Source organism: Aphelocoma coerulescens (genome assembly GCF_041296385.1).
Source record: "Aphelocoma coerulescens isolate FSJ_1873_10779 chromosome Z unlocalized genomic scaffold, UR_Acoe_1.0 ChrZ, whole genome shotgun sequence".
Classification (NCBI taxonomy): domain Eukaryota; kingdom Metazoa; phylum Chordata; class Aves; order Passeriformes; family Corvidae; genus Aphelocoma; species Aphelocoma coerulescens.
The window spans coordinates 7,870,131-7,890,282 of record NW_027184085.1 but is presented as its reverse complement, the minus strand read 5'-3'; the positions used below and the strand labels follow the sequence as shown (position 1 = coordinate 7,890,282).

At 44.2% G+C, this 20,152-nt stretch overlaps 1 protein-coding gene across 30 annotated transcripts in view; it reads right to left on the bottom strand.

Annotated features, from left to right (window-relative positions):
* CELF4 (CUGBP Elav-like family member 4) overlaps positions 1-20,152 on the bottom strand; it is a 678,618-nt gene that overhangs the window by 69,244 nt on the left and 589,222 nt on the right. For 22 of the 30 annotated variants that reach the window (XM_069001341.1, XM_069001348.1, XM_069001361.1 and 19 more), the window contains 2 exons: positions 11,034-11,159; positions 6,199-6,278 (listed from right to left, as the gene is read on the bottom strand). In XM_069001341.1, the coding sequence (XP_068857442.1) occupies positions 6,199-6,278; positions 11,034-11,159 (206 nt within the window). Of the gene's footprint in view, positions 1-6,198; positions 6,279-11,033; positions 11,163-20,152 lie in introns of all 30 variants that reach the window. The other 8 variants (XM_069001339.1, XM_069001342.1, XM_069001350.1 and 5 more) reach the window with 1 other exon arrangement.

Here is a 20,152-nt window from a genome sequence, read left to right as displayed (position 1 = left end):
TTTTATGGTGTTTAGCACACAGCAATTTCCTCTAGGAACAACAGTAATCACATTTCCAACAGTAGTAGTCTGAGAGGATGTCTACTAGAGTTTCTAGGAGGGTGAAAAGAATGTTCTAGTTGATGTGAGACCTGCAAACATGAAGCTGTGGCTCCACACACCCAGCTCACAGATTTGGATGTCTTCCTGAAGAATGTATCTTGCTGGAAATGGAATGCGCTGCAAGTTTTAAACAGCAGCCTAACTACCCCAACTTTGTGGAAATGACAAACCCTTCTGAGCACTAAAGGCTGCCATGAGCCTGAGGGGAGAAGGGGAGCGTGCAGCTGGATGTGTGTGCGTATTTGTGAAGAAGGGAGGAGCAATGAGGAAAGTTTCTCCTATGAAAGAAATGATCTAATTTGAAGCAAGTCCCTCATGGGAAGAGCTGTGACAGAGGCTGCTCTGTTCCTGTTAATTTTCACAGTGCAGCTGTCAGCGGGTCTGTAAATAGTACTCTGCGAAGCCAACACTTCCTATCCACACATCAACCATTCAATTAACAGAAGAACAGAAGAAGGAAATAAAGTGCACCACAGCCTTCTATCACGGCTTTGATGTTTTCCAGCAATTTATGAAAGTGTACACAAATCTAATTACAAGCCCCACTGCTTCCCATTTACATGGAGCTCCTCAAGTTCAGAGCTGTTTATATCAAAATAATTGTTAAAAATACCTCAGCTGATCTACGGCATTGTGGCCCCCCACTCACCGGAGCCACCAGGCTGCTCCTCCCAGGGACTTCCTGCCAAGTCAGCACTTTGGTGCAGCCTGCTCCTGCAAAATCTGTTTCCCCACCACTCTGTGAGCACAGCACCCGGACTGCAGCTTCATTGTGCCCACAAAGGCCCATTTTCCTCCTTCTCTCCACCTGCTCAGAGCTGCTTCTGCAGACTCTGTGCTGCTTTCCCCTCCACCCCTAATTCACCTAAATATTCCTCTGCTGTGTTGGTGGGGGGTGAGCACAGCTGCTCAGCCAGTTTCCACAGTGGGGCTGTGTCTGAAGGCAGCTTCACAGAGCTTTGCAAAGTCGTAGCTGCACCACGGGAATGCACAGCAATAACAGCAGCCATCATTAATGTGAGCTGGGGGTGGTTTCCTTGGTGGGATGCCAGATGGAAGATGAGAACCCCCATTTGCCATTAGTTTGAAAGAGGCCACTGCACAGGACAAAGACACTTGTAAGTCCTGGTTTAGTGCCAGGCATCTCTGCCCATGCCAGGGTGTTGGAACTAGATGATCTTTAGGGTCTCTTCCTACCCAAACCATTCTGTGATTCTATGATTCTTGGGGCAGTGATAATCTCATAATAACGTCACTCTTACTTGATAAGCCAAACAGGTGACAAATTCCTTTATCTTAATAATGGCAAAAAAAAATCTCTTACCCTATGAGGGGATAGATTCTACATTGTCTAAGGAAAGAAAGCAATTCTTTCACCTGACTATGTTTGGCTGGGAATTTTGTGCTATGGGTGGACTTCCAGGAAACAAGATAGGCAGAGGCTCAAAATCAACCTCATTCAAGGTGTTATGCCATTCATATTTTCTTGATTAATAAAAAGTGTAAAATACAACAACTAGAGAGCTAATCCATATGTCATCTAACAAAACTGAGCAATAATTGCATAATTTAATGTAGGTGGTTCCTGAACAGAGATTTGAAGTTGGCTTTGTCATTTGTGTTGATAAGAGCTGCACAGAAAAATATTGAAATGAAAGCCCCCAAGTTAACAAAGTTGTGTATTCCAACACTTCTGTTTCTACAAAGTTTGACTAAGCTGAATCTTTCTCTGAAAGGCAGATGTCTGTTCAGTGCTTGTATCCAAGTCTCACATTTTCCCTTTTCACAAAACCAAGGATTCCATCTGAAAAATAGTTTTCATGGAAGATGTTCAGCCAGCTGTAGATAGACTTGGGATGCTATTGCCTGGATGCAGAAGAAATGCAGTGTTTTGCCCAAGCTGCTGCAGGCTTCAATAGTAAAAAGAAGACAGGATTTGGTCTGTGTGGTGAGGGAAACCACCTTACAGGAGCCTGGAGGTCCTAATGGCCTTAAACATCATTAATTAAAGAAAGATGTAGAATGAACATAGTGCTGACAATTTGTGTGTTAAGCAAGTTCACAGCACATCTAATGGAACAGGAGTCAGGGGACCGTGCTGCAGGATGGCTGGTTTCTGAATCCCAAATTCTTTATCTGGGCAACAAACATCCAGGACATTTTTCAGGTCTCCCTGCATTGCATGTAAAGTTAAGTATTCACTCTAAGATGCACTGGCTTTAGCTTTAGTTTTTAAGCAGTACTGGTCCTTTTTTCACTCTAAGTTTCACTCTGGATGAAGAATCACTATTTTGGAGCTGGAGGACCATAGCAAACTGATGCCTAAAACTAGCTAAAAAGCACACTTGCTTTTGACAAAGGTCTGTAGTGACAGCACAAGGGTGAATGGCTTTAGACTGAAAAAGGGCAGGCTTAGGTCAGCTATTAGGAGAAAATTTGTTACTGTGAGGGTGGTGAGGCAGTGGAACAGGTGGCCCAGAGAAGCTGCGGATGCTCCATCCCTGGCAGTGACCAAGGCCTGGCTGGACAAGGCCTTGAGCAAGCCAGTTCAAAGTGTCTCTACTCATGCTAGTGGACATGTAGATGATCTTTAAGGTCCCTTTCAACCCAAACCATTCTATGATAGTTCTATGAATTGTGGAGAAGAGTTTGTTCTGTGTGGGTGGATGGACAAGGCCATGTCTTAGATTTGTAGGATGTGTTCTGCAGAATGACTCTTCAACATTTGGCTGTTGCCCAGATATGAAGATATGGGGAAAAGGAGAGAACCAAGCTGAAGATGATGCCTATGAAGGAGCATGACTGATAGGTAGGATGATAATATTGTCCACAGTGATTGAGAACGGAGGTGGAGGAGAGAAAAGACAGGTTTTGGGTAGAAAAGTTCAAGAGCTCTGTTTTATACATATTGAGCTTGTTCTGACAGCTAAACATCCACCAGAAGATGCTGGAAAGACAGACCAAGATTTTGGTTTGGACAGGAGTCAGTCCTGAAGCAGATAAGTTAGATCTGCAAGCTGTCACTACAGCAATAGCAGCTGAATTTGTGTTGGTGGATAAGGCTGTTAGGGACAAGGCTTGGATGAGGAAGGGAAGAGAATGATACAAGGAGACCTGTTTACATCCCCATATGGATGGGAAACAGAGACAGGAGGGGATGGGGTAATCAAAGCTAAAAGTACAGGATATATAATTGTTATAAATATATTATGAATACAAGCAAAAGTACGTAAAAATTACGATCTCTTATAAAGGATGATATAGAGATCCAGTAAAACACTCACATAAAGCTGATGATCTGGTAGAAAATATGATCTAAAAAGACAAAAAGGAAGCTCTCTTGACAGGTAGGTATAGAAGGAACTTTGCGCCTGCTCAAAATAGGGGATTTTGGGTAGCTTATTTCTAGAGGAAATGGATTGTGTAAATATTGGAAAGCTTTAGACTTGGTGGACCCTTAGGAGAAACAAGTGCCTTGCATAGAGAAATGGGATTGTAATGGCTGGTGGTCAGGCACTTGTCCAAGGTAAGGTTAATTAAAAAAAAATAAGAAAGAAGAGAACTTTCATAAAAGAAACTTTCCTATTGAAACTATTAGGCAACATATGTTGTGTGAACAGGAAGTCACAGTAGAGCAATAATCCTGACAGCTGTGGAGAAACAGGAGTCTGCCGCAGGAATGAACGGCTTGAGACCTGACGAGAATGGTGATGGATACCCTGTTGGTGGTACACGAGGACAAACCAAGAGATGCTGAAATTGGCTGAACCACAGGAACAACGTAGAGTTGGCGCTGCAACCGGACAAATGAGGCCAGTCCTAGCGGCGAGAGGAGTGGAAGGGGGCCGAAGGAATATGGCAGCAATGCCCCCCTCCTTCCCAAGGACGATGGGCTGCACCTGCATCTCACCACGAGGTGGCTGCATTTCCCTGTGAACATCCAAGTGAGTCCTGAATGACGCCGCACATCCCGAAGTACCATGAAAACGAGAATGGGCACAGAGATCCTGGCAGGATTTGGCCTATCTCATTCGAAGAGCCTTAGAAATTTTGAGCCACTGTGGGAAAAACCTGTTGTGCTTCCTGCCTTACTGAGTGTTGGTCACTCTGCAGGTCCTCACGGATCTGCAAAGATGTGGTAGCAGGGTTGCACCTGCTTACATCTCATGGGAGACACACGGGGATGCCATGGAACTTAGCTCATACTGAAGAGGAGGAAAGTAATTCGTTCAGCCAATCCATGGAAGCTTGTGAAGCTGTGGAAACTTGATTCTGACTCTGGAATGGGCATCTAGTATTGGTAAAATTGTGGTGCTTTTTCAGATGCCCAGGTCTGGTTATTAAAGAATATTTCTTAACAGGTGTTTGAGTCAGATAAGGCAAGAGGACAAATGGTCCCACAAAACTGACCCATGAAATGGCCAAATTCTCGGGTGTTTTTTTATATCCTAAGCTCAGGTGGTACTGGCAGGATGGAGACACAAGTTTTTTCCAGGTGGTTGTGAGATGAGTACGTTTTTGTTATCCACAGGGTTCTGAAAGGAGGAAGAGAAGGGGCTGGGGAAGAATGGTGATATTTTGGGTATACTAGATCTAGGTAAAATCTTCAACTCTCCTTGGGTTTTTTCTGTTCTCTCATGTCTTCGTCTCACCTTTGTCACAGGAGTTTGCAGGATTTTTGGGATGAGCACTGACTTTTTATTAAACCTTTCTGTGGTGCCACAATCCCTATTGAATTGAAATTTCTGATGTCAGCTTATAGACACTATCGCTTTGGGTCAAAGTTTGAAAGAAAGTCATTAGAAGTACCTCTTTAACCTGTATCAGGAAAGATGTTCATAATATATCAGTATGGGATGTCAGCATCAAGCCCAACATCTGGTTTTATCAGAAGGAGCCTTTTAGGAAGAGACTCTTAAAAGTATTTAAGTACTTAAAAAAGTGGAGACCCCATCTCTGAGGAGACTTTTTTTGGGTAGCGTCACGGGTAAACAAGTACCATTTTTAAACTGATTTGTCTAAGATGCGGTTCCAAAAAAGGAGATCTTGATGGTTTGCTAGTTTTAGAAACCATTTTGCTTGTAAGGAATTTTCCATTTTCATCCCTGCAAAGATCTAGAGAAAATCTGTCGGGCCCACTTTAAACTTATTTGGATAAATTCATGAATTTACATTAGAGTCTCTTACTGAAAGGGAGATTTTACACTCTCAAATATTTTTAATTGAGCTTTCTTGTATCCTTTCCAAGTTGTCAGCATGCTTCTTAGCCTTCCATGATTTACACTGTGAATAATTAGTAATAAAAATAATACACTATTATAATAAACCAAAACAAGTTGTACCAGATTTTCTTCTCCTACTGACAGTGGAATGCCTCACATTCTTCTCTGTCTCATGATGGTGTACAAATATCTATCTGCATAGAAAATACAACCCCATTTCTGTTTTCTTGAGCAATCAGTCTTGAAACCCCATATGACTAGAAATTTTTGCCAGTGAAATGATCCCTCAGATGTTTCCTGGAAGATCCAGTAATTGGTCTGAAACACTTTCAAAGGGCAGATATAGGGGACCACACTTATGCCTAGGTTGGTGGTTTTGTAGTAACAGTGAAAGGTGCCCATCACTGTGTGATTTGTCTCTAGCTCCTACTACCACTATGTGAGCATGCTTCCCTCTGCTGAATGCTGGCAAAAAGTTCCTTATCCTTTGCATAGGGGCAGGGACTCTTTGAAGAGAGACAATGAAGAAACCCTTCGACACAAGTTTCTACTTGATTTATCCCTCTGAAACTTGAAAGGCTGCACTAATGGCGAGTCTGACCCAAAGTTTTTGGCATGTGTGAACCATACGTCTTTTTTTCAGGTCATCAAAACTGCTGGTGACAAAACACAGCACCCGTTGGGGTTCTGTGCCTGTGAGGAATGACAATGTCATCCCAGCCTTTTCACTGATGAGTTAAGCACACCCAAGGCTCTAGGCCTTCCTGGATGATGAGTTTCAGAGCACAGATAAATCATTTCTCCCCCTCAATCAGGCCACAGGGCAGCCAGAGCTAGCCCAGTCCTCACTTGTCCATGTTACAGAGCTACTCACCGGCATTGTCTGGCTGCCATGCAAGGCATTGATGGCAGCTTGAGCCTCTGCATGTGAAGAGTATTTCACAAATGCACACCCTGGAAGAGGAAAAAGAAGAGCGTAAGAAAGTTTGCATGGGTACCATGAAAGTCTATCTAGCTTAGTATCCTGTCCTCAGAACTGACCAATAAATATGGTTTTGAAAAAAGCATAACAAAAAAGCGTGTCCTGGTCCTTTCCAGAGTCCAGTCATCAGCAGACTGAGGACCTCTTAAGGCTAAGCTGCTTCCAGAATTCCCACACTGCTTGTAATAAGCACTGACAGACAAAAACTTAGCAAGTACATCTTGAATCTACCCATGTTTTGACCTCCACAGCTTTCCTTGGCAGAATCTTGCACAAATCTTTCAATTTATTGGGTGGAACATCTGTTTCTTTTAATTGTATTAGACTTAATGCTGAGTGTTCCTCCCTCTGTGGTTATGAGAAACAGTATGGAAGCATGTGTAAGTTGTTGGAAAGCTACACATACTTGATAAAAGCAACCACACAACAATCGTACAGAAGGCATTCAAGTTACTCCAAATCCAGGAGGTACCTTTTCATATCACTGCCTGGTAGAGCTCCGTGACAGACTGCCCAGAGCTTGTCTTGGCTCCAAGCCACTTTGGTCTGGCAAAGCATGAGACACCTTCTGGTGAAGTAGCAGGGGTGGGAGAGGTACCCATGTGTTGATTATCATCTGCCACCACTAAAACTTGAATCTTAGTTTTTCATAGCTGCAAAGTCAGTGCTTGTGTAGGTGTTCTCTTCTGGACATTAGAGAAATGTGGGCAGTGTTACTCTGGCCTGTATTGCTGTGTGGGGAATCTCACACCGAACTCTTACGTAAGGTTTTAGGGCAGAAAGGTGCATTTATGGATATGTGCTGGAGTGCAGAAGTGATCAACACTTCAAAGGGTTACATGCACTTCTAGGGTGGGGGAAAGTATTGCCAACACTCCCAGCTACAAGCAAACTGACTCAGAGAGAGGAAGGATAATTTCCATATGCTAAGGCGGTTTTTGGAACAGATTGGGAGAGATCTGAGAATTTTTGGCTTCCATCCCCTTCTATTACTACCAAAGACTTTTGAGCTTTTAATCAATTTGCAAGGCCCTCTCAGTTTCCCTGAAGAAGTGCACGTCGCAGCTCTGGGGATGCCAGTCCTGACAGTGGGATGGCTCTCCTTCAGCCCCTTTACAGCATCTTTAGAAGGTCTTCACACCCTTTTGGATCTGTACAGTGAAGGGTGAAAAATGGAGCAATACAACTCGCAAACTAGAAGAATGAACCCCAAAGGTCCCTAAAAGCATCACTGCAGGCTGATAGAAGTGAGATTGAAGAAAGGCGTGATACCCCCTTCTAAAAATAATATACATATAAAAAATATCTTACACTTAAGAGCTGTTCATTTTGCATCGCCCTCTCAGCACTCTGCTCAGGATGTATTTCAGGAAAGGCCCAATGGTTATTGCTAATAGTTGGATCTAATTTATAAGGAGCCGAGAGGAGACAATCACAAGAAAATGAGCTAGATAAACTCAGGCTGGAAACAACAGGGATCAATTATGACATAATCCCAGCCCAGCATTCCCGGGCTCCTGAGATACCACGTCTTCCTCTTCATTAATCAGAGATAATCCAGAATTAGGGTGTTTAATTATTTGCAGAGATTCTTTTGTACTTTCTGCCTCTAAAAAGAAGATGCTGATTAGCAAATATACAAAAGCTTTCCAGTTCCAGTCACCAATTTCATTTAGAGTAGGATTTTTGGCTGCTGCGTTGCTGTCATGTTGAAGGCTTCACTCTTTTCAGGTGAAATTCACCCCTGTACTGAGGATCCTGATGGATCAGTGGAGCTGGATAAAGGTGGGAATGGAGGGAATAGCAGGCATTTATCTTGTTTAATGCCCAGGATGCTAATAGGATCCCTCCTACTGCTTCTTATTAACTGCTTCCTGTAGGTTTTGAGGTAGCAGGACAAGTGAAAACTCAGCTTTTGCTGGTGTACATGGCAAGGCAATAGTAGAGATCCCAACATTTTGTCCTTTTTGTTTGTGCATTCAATGGGATGGCTTCTGTACACAACACCAAAAGTGCACATAATCTCCCTTCCCATTGTCACCAGAACTGCCTCTAGGAACTGATGAGCCGAGGACATGAGTCATGTCACTCTTCTCAGAACAATTTCAACAGGAGAAACTCTGGAGTGTTGAAGGGATTTTGATACACACTGAGATATAAACTCTGCTGAGTAACAGGGTGATACATGTGCTTTAGTTTTTCTTGTTCCTTTGCTTCCAGACTGGAGCTGGAAGGACTGCCCTGACTGTTTTGTCAGCTTGGAGGAGACTGCAGAATCAGGCCCTAGGATTAAAATTGCAGAGCGTGGTAAGGGCCCTCTTGCAGAGGATGCTGTTGGAAATTTTTACTTTCTGAGTTATTGAGGCAGACTGCTGAATGGGAAAAAAATAAAAAAGGGAAAAAGAATAGCTGCACAGAGAGCAGCAGCGATGAAGACTCTGTGGGTCCTTCTGGATCCACTTCAGCTCCCTCACCTGAGAACTCCTACACTCCTGGTTGAGCACTGGTGAGCTTTACCTGGAGGGATGCAGAATCACTCCATCCTCTCCCAGGAAAGACTGGTGCTGCATTTCCATTCAGGCTGAGACATTCCTCAGTCCCAGCTCTTCTGCCACTTGATTACATGCTCCAGCCACTGTTCCTAGTGCTGTGACTCATGCAGGAGGTATTTTTGCGGACCCTGAAGGCCATGCTCCATGGCTCAGAAGAGCAACCACGGCTTCAGAAAAGTCTCAGGCAGCTTTTTGGCTAAGACTGGACTGTGATGGGATAAAACTGGGAAGCTGCAACCCAGCTTCTGAGAGCAGTGCTTGCACTGAGCTACTGGAAGGGTATAGAGGCTCACCACAGGGATACCTGGTGGGCTGGGTAGGATTTAAGTGTATGGGATCTGACTGCTATCTGGAATTTAGACAATCTGCTTAAATCTCAACTTACATAGAATTTAAGCCTTATGAGTTTTACCCAAAATAAGTAGCTCACAAGCAATGTGTGTCACATATGGGTTTCTAGCAGATGGAAACCATTACAGACTGGCAATAACTTTGTGGGAGTTGTGGCTTGCCTGACTGTCTCCTAAGATAAGGGCACTAGCCTTAAGTTTTCCATTGGATTGACTGCTCTGTGTGCGTGTGTGCATGCACGAAACCGTGTGTGTGTAAATTAGGAGCTTCACATTCTCAGTAAATAGCACCAGCAAATGGAAGCTGGTAATATTAACTCTGTCAAGGCTTAGTATTGATCCTGAACAGCTCAGTGAAACGTCAGCCTGAGACTGCAGCCTGCTAGCACTAATAATTAAACTGGTTAGCAATATGGAGCTGCCACTCAGACTCTGTCTCATAATGAAATTGTTTTAGAACAAAAAAAAAAAAAAAGAGATAGAGCAAGTATGAAGACAAGTCTGTGGGTTGGATCTCCTCTGGAATTTGCTTCTTACAGAACTCAGACTTTATTGCCTTTATTATTACTCTATTTAACTCCTTTGTCATTAGATTTCATTCCAGCTGGAAGTAGACAGACTTTTTTTTGCTTTTCCCCAATTTGCTGATTTGTTCAGTGAATGATGTGCTTAACTGTCTGCTGTTACGATGATTGCATCTCCTCTAGGACATCCTAGCCTACTGCTTCCCTGTGGGGCAGCCCCTGTCTTTGGGTGTTATGGAAATAAAGTAACTGCACAATTGAAGAAAGGTGCCCACAGCCTTTTTTCAGCCATTTATATCAGGAAGGCTGAGCTGTGCTGATGTGTATTGAACAGCTATGAGGCTGGTGTGAAGTATTTTTTTTGGCCACCAGTGATTTTATGGAATAGCAATATTTTTCTCCAGTGCATCACCGTGATTTAGATTTTTTGCCTCCCTGTTGCAAAAATGCACTGGTTGATGTTGTCACTTGTCAAAATATCCAGTGAGATAAGAACTGTGTCAGCAGGACTGGCCTCTTCTCTGGTGTTGCATGTGCCAACACAGTTTATGCTATATTATATGCAGATTAATATTTAAAGGACACATTATACTGCCAAGAGGAGAGGGTTTCCTATTCAGGCTGAAGTTACTTTGTCTAGAGACTGATGGAGAAAAATATGACCTTCCTGCACAAGAGAGAAGCCTCATTCTCACGCCTGGGCTGTAGCAGAAGATCTTTTGTGCTATCCAAATAACAAAAAGTGGCAGAAGGGGGAAAGACACCCAGTTTTGCAATGAAGCATTTGCGTGTTTCAAACAGTAAATGTGTAATGAGTATGATATTTAAACTGGCACCTGTACCCTTGCAGCTGTGATCACTGGCTGGTAGGACTCCATGCAGAAATCAGGTGAAGAAGGGAAAGACCTGGGGCTGGTGGGTGAGAGATAAGCAGAGTTGATGATGGAGCCAGTGAGTCAAGGTGTGAAGTACCAATCTTGGCTTTTTTCAAAGAAAGAATTGTCCTGTTCAGTGGGGCAAGGACAGCACATCTTGAGTGAATGTAAAGGCCCTGTTCAGAGAGGAGGCTCTGCCCAAGCAATAACAGGTGTTGGTGAGACACAGCCCATTGGAGACGTGTGTTTTAAAATGCGATCAGCTTTTTCCTCTCATGCAGAAGCAGAGAGTGACCAGCAGAGCGAAAATGTGACCCCTCCTAAAGTAAGAGATGCTGTTCTGGGGGCTGTGTGATACTTTTGTCACACCAGAAAGTGATATACACATGAAGACTGGGGTCTAGCTCAACAGAAGCCATCCCTTACCTTTGCTGTTGCCATCGGGTCCCCGAAGGATTGTGCACTCCTCAATGTTGCCAAACGCCTCGAATAGCCTGCGCACATCATCTTCTGATTGCTGCTTATTGAGCATGCCCACAAAGAGTTTTCTGTCTTCTGGAACAAAATAAAGAGATGCTTACCATATTTCAGGAGGGATGTGAAAGCCAAGACGGCTCAGTATCACATGCGAAACAAGTGGTGACTTCACTGAGGTGACACATCTCAGAAGCTGTTAGTCTTTTCAGGTGTCTGGCTCAAAAACCTTAACAGCCTCTGACTTCCCATGAGTACTTGAAAATAATCCAGCAAATTTTTAAAAAACCCAAACCACCAAACAACAAACAAAAATGGTTTGGTTATATATAAAATCTTTGTCTGCCTCTTAAAATCTAGGCACCAAAGTCTTCCAAATCATCTCCTTCTGATCAGTTTTTTGCAGTCAGTTTTCAGTGACTGAAATGACAACATTGCTCAGACTGCAATCCAAGAGGAATGTGGATAAATATAGCGTGTAGGAACCAACTCCAAATGAAAAATAACATAAATTAGTAGCCCTCACAATACTAAATAAGTTGCAGGAAAAAAATGTTTAACATAAGCTTTTTAAAATCAGGATATAACGGAAGTCACAGCCTGTAAACTGGAGATTTGTCGTTCATGCCCACTCAGAGACACATATCTGCAAGTTTGGATGAGATTTTTAATATATTTATAAGGTTCATTTGAAATAAGCCCAAAGTTTTTGAAACTTGTTTTTTGAAACATAAAGTTAACTTATGTGTTTGCTAATATCTGAGATAGCTCAGGCAGGTGGTATTTCATGCCAAAGCAGGATGTTTTCTGCTAGTAGATAATTGTATTTTGAACAAGGATGCTCAGTGGGACCTAGCACTGTGCACTCACAGCCCAGAGAACCAAATGTGTCCTGGGCTGCATCCAGAGCCCCGTGGGCAGCAGGGGAGGGAGGGGATTCTGCCCCTCTGCTCTGCTCTGCTGAGACCCACCTGGAGCACGGCATCCAGCTCTGGGGTCCCAGCACAGCAAGGACATGGGCTTCTTGGAGTGAGAGCAGAGCAGGGATTGGAACTAGATAATCTTCAGGGTCCCTTCCAACCCAAATGATTCTATGATTTATACTTGGACTTATACCAAGTTTGGGGATCTTCATGAGACACCTTCAGAAAATATTGGTGAAAACAAACTAATGATTGTCAGAAAGATCTCAGAGGGGGCTGAGTGATGCCTCTCCATCAGGTTTCTGTTCAGACACTACTACCATTACACCAAGAAAAAAAGGAAATTTACATAGTTTACATCGTGTATGTAAACAGGCCATTTGCACATGATTCATAAATGTCTTATTTATGATTCATTAAACACTATGTAAATGTGTGAACCAAGAGGGTTTTTTCAGAGCACGTTACAGAGCAGATGTAACTAATTTGAATAAATATATGTAAATATCTAAATAATTTTATTTTTTATTTAATTTATTTTTTTAATGTACAGGTTAACCTAAAGCTGAACAAAACATGGGTTTGCAATAACCCTTTTCTGGCTGACTAATTGGGCAATTCATGTCACTTTTGTTCACCGAGAAATTGCTGGTGTAGGCAATCTGTTCTGCTTCAACCAGTGTTTGATCAAAATTCCCCCCTCCAAGATGCACCTGCACATTGGCAAATTACTTTACAGCCTTGGATGTGAATAATTTTTCATGGAGTGGCTATTGAATGAGGATATTAGGAGCTTTCAACCCTGCAGTCGAGTTATCCACGACAACAAAAAGTATACGGCCCACAGAAAAGCAGGAGTTATGTTGCCTTCAGCTAGGCTGCTGAACTGGTAGGAAAAATAGGTTTAGGGAGATACAGATGCACTTCTGTTCAGTGAGAAGAACAGAAATAGCTTTTTGATAGACCTGTTAAAGCAAGAAATATTCCTGCTTTATGATGGAATTGATTAAGCAGAGAGGTGTTTCGAGGTGTTTGCTGGCAACACAAAGTTCAGATTGTAGTGGTACACAAAGCCCTACCTAACACCATGTAACTTGTAGGTTAGGTTGTTCCCACCTCACGAGAAGGCGATTTGGACATGTGAAAGGTTTGTTTTCCCAATGGCCAAAGTGTCCTGCGAAAGAGACTCCAAGATGTGAGGTACAAGCCTTAAAGAGGCAGCTACTGAAGTTCACTGTGTGGTCTCTGGGGTATCTTTCAGTCTCGAGCGTGACAGAGCCTTAGGAAAAGAGTCCAGTCCAAAGTCCAAAGGTTTTACAGATATTGGAAGAAAATGGGACCCACCTAGCAAATGGGACCAGCTGTCCTGCAAGGTATTTTAGGAAGGGGGCAGATCAGCCAGAAAGAAGTAGGAACATGGATGGCAAAAGGTTTTGCCTAGAAACTCTGTGTCTGGTAAATTATTCCAGCACAACAGAGGAGTGTTATATTCTACTTTATACAGCTTCCCCTGTTTCAAATAAGCTGCATCAGCCAAAGCACTTCTATAGCTGTGTAACTCTTTTCACCAGACTTTTTGCTAATATAAATGTATGATTTAAAAAAAAAAAAATCACATCCCTCCTCTGTCAGCAAAACTCTCTAGTGTGGAACTGGCCTGAAACTGCCTTGTCTGGTCTAGTTTTCGCAAAGCTAAAACCAGGTGTTTTAGGAACCACTCAAATTATTATTTTGACTTCCCCCCACCCTGCATCTTTGCAGTACACTGGTACTGTACTGGCAGGCAGATGATGTGGTGTTTTGTTGAGCTGCCCACGAGATGGTCATCAGACCATCAGGAACGGGCTCTGTCAAAGGTGAGCATCTCCTTCCCCAGGAGCTGCTGGTCCAGGGGAGATGGAACCCCACGGACAGCCACTGCTTGGACATTACCACCAACCCCATCTAAATCAGCATCCTGTCTCTCTTCTGAAAAACAGCACCCTGTCAGGGGAATCATTTGTTATATCTGCCATCTCAGAACTCTACACAATCACAGACTAGACTGATAAAAAATGAGTCAATTTAACAGGTATTTTTACTTTCCATAGTTTCTATAACAAAGTGCTGCATTTGCCTCTCACATCGCAGCTCTTTCAAGGGACTCAACACTGTGTTTTAACAACACCCCTCACAAATCCTGAGTAGAAAGAGAGAGGGAAGAGTCCAGCAGAAGGGACCATTCCACATGTTCCAGGCCTTGGCTAAGGAGTTTATCCTCTGATGGTCTTTTATGAGCCTCTTCTGGGCATCATCATCCACTGCTCTTCCACATCCCAGGCTTGCCATGGACCAAGACAACTACTTCTGATTTGTAAATATATCTAAATAAGGCCAAGAGGTTGCAAGAATAAAATGAAGAGGGGATGCACTGGTATCATCAAGGTGTCTCTTGAGCATGTGTGCACACCACTGATGCTGCTCACCAGATGTTTCCAGGGTCCTCTAGTGAGACTTGAGGACACTACATCCTACAAAGATCAGAGTTCTAGGCTGCATTCCTAGGAGCAGTCCTAGATGATGCTGTCCCTAAGCTCTGCCTGCCTGTATGGTCCGTCTCTACCAACCACAGTCCACTCATATCACCATCCTGAGTCCCATGCTTCCTCCTCTTTCAGTGAGACATTGTTCCAACTCTATGTGTCTCAGGAACCACACCTGAATTTCAAAGCACTGGGCAGACTCAGTCCCCCATCTCCACCATCGTTCAGTGCTCACTGCCATTTCAGACTGTGGGATTATGTGGTGAAAAACCTTCAGACCGGGCTTCCTAAAAACCTTCCAGCTTTGGGTCCCAGGGCAAAGGGAATACACAGTCAAGGAGAGCGGAAATACCACTGTCCAGGGCAGAAGAGAAGGACAAAAAGAGGCCAGGCATGAGCCCATGATCTGGGACATCCCCAACATGAGCTGTGGCATAAGCTTGTGCTCCGGCCTAAACTGGCCTGTTGCCATGGAGAGGGAGTTGTACCTCGCAGTACCACACAGCCTTGCTCAATGGAGATGTGCAGCCAGGAGGAGCATCCTCCATCTCCTCCCTGTGGGGAGAATGAGGACAGCGAGCTTATTCAGCCTGTCTAAGAACAGGTGTGATTCCGTGTATCCTCCTTAAGGCCACACATGGCCGTGCATCAAGTATTGGTTCATATCTGAGCGTCTTCCCTTTGCTTTTGTAAGATACAACCTGTCCAAATTTCTGTCTATTACACTGTCCCAAGTGACAATTTCAGTTTCTATCTCACCTGAATACTGAATGTTAGTGAGGACACCCCACAGCCTTAAAACCAGCAGCACCATGAGCAGTGAAACTGCCCTGAAGTGTTGCAACTGAACATGGCATCTATGTGAGCCTCTTCTCCTCACATTTTTGTCTTGCTTCATTATTGTACCCCCATTATCAGTCTTTTTCCACAAGCTGAGTCCGTCATGCCCGCTTTGCCATGGAAATATCCAACCAACGGGTGGATATCCAACCAATGGGTGGATATCTTTGTGTGTGGTGGCACACAGGAGAGCCAAGGAGTTTTTTGCTAGTGCACTCTGAAAATATTGGAAATTAAGGTCCTCGTAGGTCTACCCCATTTTGCCATAAAAAAATTACAGAAGGCGGCACCCTGAGATCCTCACAGGAGGACAGGAAGGGAGAGAAGGACTACAGCACTGGCAAATCAGAGTTCTCAGAGGTGTCCCCTTGGTGACATTTCCAATATCCCCGTGGAACCAGGCTTCCCTCTTCCTGGCCACTCTGCCAGCGATGGAGGCTTGTTCCTGTCAGCAAAAGCTGGCTGCAAGGCAGCGTGGTGAAGAAATGCAACTTGTCAGATAAATATACAGTGTCTATAGACCTCCCTGCAGTGTTTATACACAGCCTCGGCACTTTCCCCAGTGCAAATAGGGGTTAAATTATTCCCTGTTCTATTTGTATTTAAATGTTATGTTTCCATGATAAGTGTAAGGCAGAGGTGTCAGATGGGCCCGGGCGAAGGAGACGGCACACGTGAAAGGTGAAATAATAGAGCGCTGCAAACCAAGTGCTGAGAGGAGATGGGAAGGGGGGACACTGGAGTGAGGGGGAGAAGGGGGAGGACGGGCACTAATTAAAGAGACAGAAGGGACAATGAGATGCAGGATGTTTGACCCTCTGTGGAGCAAGAGGACAAGAACAAGAATCACAGCAGTTGTGGAGGGACTGGGGGAAAATTAGGGTCACTCGCAGGGAGACATGACACAGGATTGTATTTATCCGGATAGCACTCGCTAATGTATGTGTGTGCGTGGGGGTACATTTAGATAAGAGTATATAAATACACTTGTGTTCTCCTATTCCTCATGCAAAACAAAGAGGTTGAATCCTTGTATTGGGAAAGCGCAAACCGGCTTTACCATCTAGAACATGGCTTCCAAGGCCTTGGAAATAAAGAGGGACAGATTTACCATCTCTGTCTCCCAGGCTAATTTACGTAGCTAATAATTACTTGTCCCTGCTGCTCTTCCCCTCCTTCCCAAACGTGGCTTGCACACGCAGAGCGGGAGCAGCTGCAATGCCTTGGTCCTGGCATTGGGAAGGCCTTTAAGCTTATCTCCTTGGCACCACAACACAACAAACAAGCAGCCTAGAGAAGTTTTCCATGCAGGTGTGGGTAAGAACAGCCAGTGCATAGGACCAAGTGGCACATTTACCAGAGAGGATGCAAGAAGCAGAGCTGATCTTGCTTGCCCACTCTCCTGATTCATCCTTGGCAGAGAAGGAAGAGGAGATAGCACTGAGATGCTCACATACTCGCATGGAATCACAGAATGGTTTGGGTTGCAAGGGACCTTTAAAGGTCATTTGCTCCAAGCCCCTGGCAGTGAGCAGGCACATCCTCAACTAGGGCAGGTTGCTCAGAGCCTTGTCCAACAGGATCTTGAAAGTTTCCAGGAATGAAGAATCTACCACCCCCCTGGGCAACCTATTTCAGTGTTGCACCACTTTCTTGGTAAAAAAAGTATTCCTTTTTCTGGTGTGAATCTGCTCTCTTTTGTTTGAAAAACAGGAGCCCTTGTCCTATTGGTTATATTCAGAAGTCTGTCCCCACCTCTCTTATTGGTACCCTAAAGTATTGAAAGGCCCCAGTAAAGTCTGCCTGGAGTTTTCTCCAGGCTGAAAAATCCCAATTCTCTCAGCCTGTCTTCATAGCAGAAGTGCTCCAGCCTCCTGATCATCTCTGTGGCCTCCTCTGGATACTCTACAACTGGTCCATACCCTTCATATGGTGGGGGCTCCAGAGCTGGATGTAGCACTCCGTGGGGAGCCTCATGAAAACAGAACAGAGGGGCAGAATCACCTCCCTCAAATTTCTTTTGATGCAGTCCAGGACAGGGCTGGTTTCTGGGCTGCAAGAGCCCATTGGTTCTCATGTCCGGCCTTTCAACCACCAAAACTCCCAAGCCCAAGCAAGGGGATCAGGAATATGCCAAAGTCACAGTGGTGAAAAAGAGCTATAAACCTGGGTTTCTTTCAGACAGTCATGACCAAGGAATCCTCTACCGGTCAAAGAAGAAAGAAGGAGCTAGAGAACAGAAGGGTGAGCTGCAGATGCCCTGAACATTATGAAAGTTTGGTTTGAGCTGTGAACTTAAATCTGCAAGCTCAAACCTGTCGCTGTCTCAAGCCAGAGTGCTCCACCACTCCCCTTAACCTCTGCTAATCAGGTGATCAATAGGCTAAAAGGAGGGCATTTCCCAGGGCCTGGGCTTCACACTCCTATTGCCATTTTCACAGCAGTCCTACGGCTACGTGATGATGATTACCACCCTTTCAACAGGGGAAGTGATTATGAATTCTGTTGTAGCTAATTGTAAATTAGCTAATTATCTTCTCCATGGTACCTTGCTGGAAAATACATGAACCTTGTAAAATAGGGGTGTTTCAAAAATTAGGATGGGGGGAAAAACCCAACAAGATTCAAAAGCCCAACCCTCTCTTGAAATGACAGAAACACACTGCTACTTAACTCCAAACAATAGCAAATAAACTCTCCTTCCACCTGCAGCAGCTCCTATTTGGCCCCTTCCCCTCATCCTCCCCATATCAAACAACACCCTCAAGGGGCTAATTCTGCTGTAGGCTTTAAAATGTTTGCTGAGTTCACCTCTTCCTTGCAGCTGGGTGTTGTGGGGCATCCCTAATCGCATCTTAACAGGACTGATTTCTTTGTACTTATCTCTCCCCCTCTGCTCTCCCTGGTTTGGTTTTACTTAACAGATCCTTTATATCCCGTATGTTAGCAGATATGATTGCACAGCTGCTGGTCTCCAACTGCTGGAGACGGAGGCTTTGAGACACCCGGGCTAGAGAGAATAACAGCTAATCTGAACAGCTGTGTGTTGGGGACAAGCGCAAATGAATATAAGCCCAGGTGTAGGAGCATAATTCTCCTGCGCAGAGAAGGAAGCTTCATCCCACAGGTGCGTTACTCTCCACTGTTGCATGTCAAAAACTTAGTTTGAAGGATTTCTCTTACTTAATTGCTTGGCTGCACTCTGAGCCTTGACTTGGACATGGATCCTGTAAACAGAGTGAAAGAACAGCTGAACAAAAGACAGAGGGTCTGACTCTGTTTGCTGTCTCTGGCAACAGCCAGTTGTGGATGTCTAGGGAAGAGTAAAAGAACAGGGAATTCTGTTAATCCCCCCAAACATTCTCCTAGAATTCAGTGCTCTACAATTCAGGGAATTCTGGAGTCTGCAGTGTTGGTTTTGGTTTTTTTTTTTCATATCTAGTAGTTTCTGAAGTGTCTTTCTTTGATGTAATTGTTCAGTGGACTTTTGAACCCATGTGCTCTTGCAAGCATCCAGCACATCCTGCAGCAAGACATTCTGCAGCTTAAGCACACACTGAGTTAGGAACCTCTTCCTTCTGCTTGTTTTGAACATGCCACAAACTATTTTCAATAGATAGAACCTATATCTTGCCTTGGGAAAGAGTGGAAATCATTCCTGATCTAGTTATGGAAGAGTGGACCCATGAGGATGTTCAAGAGCTCGTCCAAAGCTGTTTTCTGTACATTTCAGACTGTTTTTTGGGACTCCTGGGTCCCATCTCAAGCTGTGCTTTGGAAATTGTGGAAGACAAAACCACTTTTCTCCTAGAGTGAATTGCTATTCCTGGTACCAAAGAGATGGATGACTGTGCAGTTACTGTTATTAAATACATACGATACATCTCTGCCAAGGACAGCGGCCTCAGTGGAAATATGGGCTACATAAATTACCCTGTGAAAAAGGCAGCCTCAGTTTCCCCACCAGCAAAAAGACTAATTGGTGTTTCCAACAAAACTGGGCATTGGTGAGGTTTGCCACACTCCAGGAGCACAAGCAGGTCTGGCAGTAGTAATGAAAGGTTCCTGGCAGGCTGGGGATCAGATCTGTGGCTGAACCCTACAATGGTTTCTATCAGATTTAAGTGGCTGGAGCTTTCCCAACTCCTTTTCATGCAAGACAGCAGGGGTAAGTCAAGGTAGGATTTAGTCCTCAATAAAGGATTGCTTTTGTAAATTACAGTGACTAAATTTTGGAGTTATCTTGCAGGGAGAGATTTTCATGTCCTGCAGTGGTGTGACTCCTAAAGACAGTGTCATGGTGATCAAGGTGCATGTGTCCAAGAGAACACAGATGTTGGCTGCTGTCGGCCCTATGAGAAACTGGAAAGAAAATTAACTTGTTGCCAGATGTTGAACCCAATGTCTTAGATTGCGTTTTTTAATTAAACACAACTGGGTTTATTCTCTACTTTCAGCATCCTAGTCTATATTACAGTTCTACCCTCCTGAGCAAAGACCTGCTTTACGGGGAAGAAATCCTTGATGTACATCAGTAGCTAAACCATGTGCAGAAATTGTCTGGAAAAGCAAGTGTATGAGCAAGATGGAAAAAATGCAGAGCTATGATGAAAAATGGAAGGAGATGGAGAAGAGGGTTCAGAGCAGAAGGGTGGGTGTTGTTTGGGTTTGACTGGCCTGTGGTGCTGTGGGAACACCAGCTGTGTACCTGCACTGAAGTGAAACCCAGCCATAAACCAAGAGCCTCATCTGGGCAGTGCAGATGAAAACACACTCAGGCTTCCTC